This window comes from Priapulus caudatus, unplaced genomic scaffold, assembly GCF_000485595.1.
Source record: "Priapulus caudatus unplaced genomic scaffold, Priapulus_caudatus-5.0.1 Scaffold637, whole genome shotgun sequence".
In the NCBI taxonomy this organism is placed as follows: domain Eukaryota; kingdom Metazoa; phylum Priapulida; class Priapulimorpha; order Priapulimorphida; family Priapulidae; genus Priapulus; species Priapulus caudatus.
In genome coordinates this window covers 79936-82890 of record NW_014577698.1, presented here as the reverse complement: position 1 = coordinate 82890, position 2955 = coordinate 79936, and the positions used below count along the sequence as shown (strand labels likewise).

Genomic DNA, 2955 nt, shown 5'->3' with positions numbered 1-2955 from the left:
AGAAATCGGGGTAACTCAGAAATTGGATTACATTTTGGTCGTCATCCGGATCCAATTAATTATTTAATTAATTAATTAATTATTTTTTTTACAGTGACAGAATTCAGCTGCCTTGGCGGAGGTCTGTGCTCTCCGAGTGCTCTAGTTAATTATAGTTCCCTGCGTACACATAATACGCTAGCTATTATTAATTGCCTGCGTGGTTATATACGCGGTACCATCAGCGGGTCTACCATGGATGAAGGCACGTTATACATAAACAACACTATCTAGTGGCGCTATACGTGTTGCAATTGCGCAGGCTGTGTGGCAGCTGTGCTGCATATAGCAAACCCCTCGACAGGACTACATCTGGCGCTTCTTAAACGGTATTAGATCTAATATTTTAGACACATTCCGCCCCAACGCGAGAAAGAAATATGGGCTCTTTTCGCGCGTTTACTTTCTCGTAAAATGATTAGAGCGGCGACACGAGGTGTTGGTTATGGTCGATAGCAACGTCATCTTGTTTCTCCAGCACCATCGCAAATATATATATGCCAGTCCAGTTGGTACTTACGGCCATAGATCCATTTGCAATAGAGATTACTCATATAGGAAGTATCTATCTATCTATCTATCTATCTATCTAATCTATCTATCTATCTATCTATCTATCGATCTATCTATCATCTAGTACTATATCTAATCTATTCTATCTATCTATCTATCTATCTATCTATCTATTTATCTATCTACCTATATCTTTATAATCTATCTATCTATCATTCTATCTATCTATCTATCTACATATAATATATATATATAAATATATATATATATATAGATATATATATATTATGTATATATAGTTTGCGTTCACACGAGGAGAAAAGTTGCGTTCACACGCTAAAAATATACGCGGCTTGCTTAGCCACGGCTTGCTTAAGCCGCGAAATGCTCCGGCTTGCTAAGCGCGGAATATCATATTCCGCGCCAACTAAGCCGCGTATATTCGGTATAAGTAAACGCTACTCTCATCGCACCAGCGAATATAAGTCAACTCTACTCTCGTTATACCAACGCATATAAGTAAACGCTACTCTCATTGCACCAACGCATAAATAAACTGTGCTGACACTACACAACGCATATAAGTAAACTACTCTCACTATACCAATCGCATACGTGGCATTGAGCATCACTGATGACTTCTTGGTGACTTTCTATGGCAATTTCATGATTTTAATTAGGCAAGCGTTTAGTCATCAGGCTGACGATATTGCAGAGATGTTTGTTTTACAGAGGCGATCCCGATTAATGATTTCACACTTCTGGTTCCGTATGTATGTACAGCCGTTAGTTCCAGCAAAAGCTGTTGAATGAAGCTTTAGTTGCAGTATTCGCACAGCGCTGTCTAACGACTGTGTTTTGTTTGACTATATTTGCAGTAAGTGCAGCCACATGATGGTGCGCTGCGTGGTGTCACACCGACTAGAGCAGGCCGATGGCTCCATCGTCAACCACACATTACCGCTGCCCAGCTTCTGGTACGCCGAGGCGAAGCAGCAGTTTGAGGAGTCTGAGATAGACTACGACTGGTAAAAGATCATCGCTAACAATATATGATCCCTGGTGTGGGATTATCAATGACCATGGATGACCCCTGGTGTGGTTATCAGTAACCATGGATGACCACCTGGTGCGTTGTTATTAATGAACATGGATGACCCTCGGTGTGGGGTTATCAATGACCATGGATGACCACCTGGTGTGGGGCTATCGATGACCATAAATGACCCCTGGTGTGGGGTTATCAATGACCACGGATGACCACCTGGTGTGGGGCTATCAATGACCATGAATGGCCTTGCTGTCATATAAATGTCATACGTAACAGTTTTTCCCCATGCTTATTAGCTTATTACACTGATTTGTAAATATTGATATTGTGTGCAATGTTATATTGTCGATTTTTACCCAATGTTCCTATTGTGTCCAATTATTAGTAGTATGAATTAGTAGCACGATTTTACCCAGCGCAGCGGGTATCCGCAGCTAGTATGTATATATAGTTGCGTTCACACGAGGAGAAAAGTTGCGTTCACACGCTAAAATATACGCGGCTTGCTTAGCCACGGCTTGCTTAGCCGCGAATGCTCCGGCTTGCTAAGCGCGGAATCATATTCCGCGCCAACTAAGCCGCGTATATTCGGCACCACGCTGGCCGCGTATTGATTGTCGTGTGAACGCATTGTTCGTGTTGTTCGCGCATTGTGTGAATTGCGAAACTGTAGCGCTCTAACCTAGACGGCTACGCGTTCGCTGCACGACGTTAGGGTAGCGTGTGGAACTGTCGACCGGGTACCAGTCTATATTATACCGAGCTAGCTAAGCCTCGAATCTCGTGTATCTCGTGTGAACGCATTATAACCGGACTTAGCACCAACTAAGTACGGTACCAGCTAAGCCGTGTATACGTGTGAACGCAGCTTATATATCAGAAGTGATTAAAAACGCAGTGTATTTATTCACGCCTAATTCCGTGTGTGTTTAGGCAGCAGTATACACAATTCCATGGTAAACCGGCGCTTTAGAACCTTACGGATCTTGCTGGCATGTTCATTTTATTCTGATATTTAGCTCATTTGATATTTTGCTTTCGCTTAACTTTAATGTAAACATTTTTGCAGTCATGCATTGCTGATAGAGGAGCCTTTCGAAGAAAAGTTCGCGTATGCACACGCACGTACGGCGTACGTAATTCTCCCCTTGTTATAACTTTATAACGCGCACGCTCTGTCACCACGAAACACACACACACACACACACACACACACACACACACACACACACACACACACACACACACACACACACACACACACACACACACACACACACACACACACACACACACACACACACACACACACACACACACACACACACACACACACACACACACACACACAC

The 2955-nt window shown here is 42.9% G+C and overlaps 1 protein-coding gene across 2 annotated transcripts in view; it reads left to right on the top strand.

The window, feature by feature from the left end:
* The window catches only part of LOC106812346, a 25627-nt gene extending 23795 nt beyond the window's left edge, over positions 1-1832 (top strand). Inside the window, exon 5 of one of the 2 annotated variants that reach the window (XM_014816195.1) lies at positions 1431-1832. In XM_014816195.1, the coding sequence (XP_014671681.1) occupies positions 1431-1584 (154 nt within the window). In that variant the 3' untranslated portion in view covers positions 1585-1832. The remainder of the gene's footprint in view (positions 1-1430) is intronic. The other variant, XM_014816196.1, reaches the window with a different exon arrangement.
* Positions 1833-2955: the final 1123 nt, after the last annotated feature.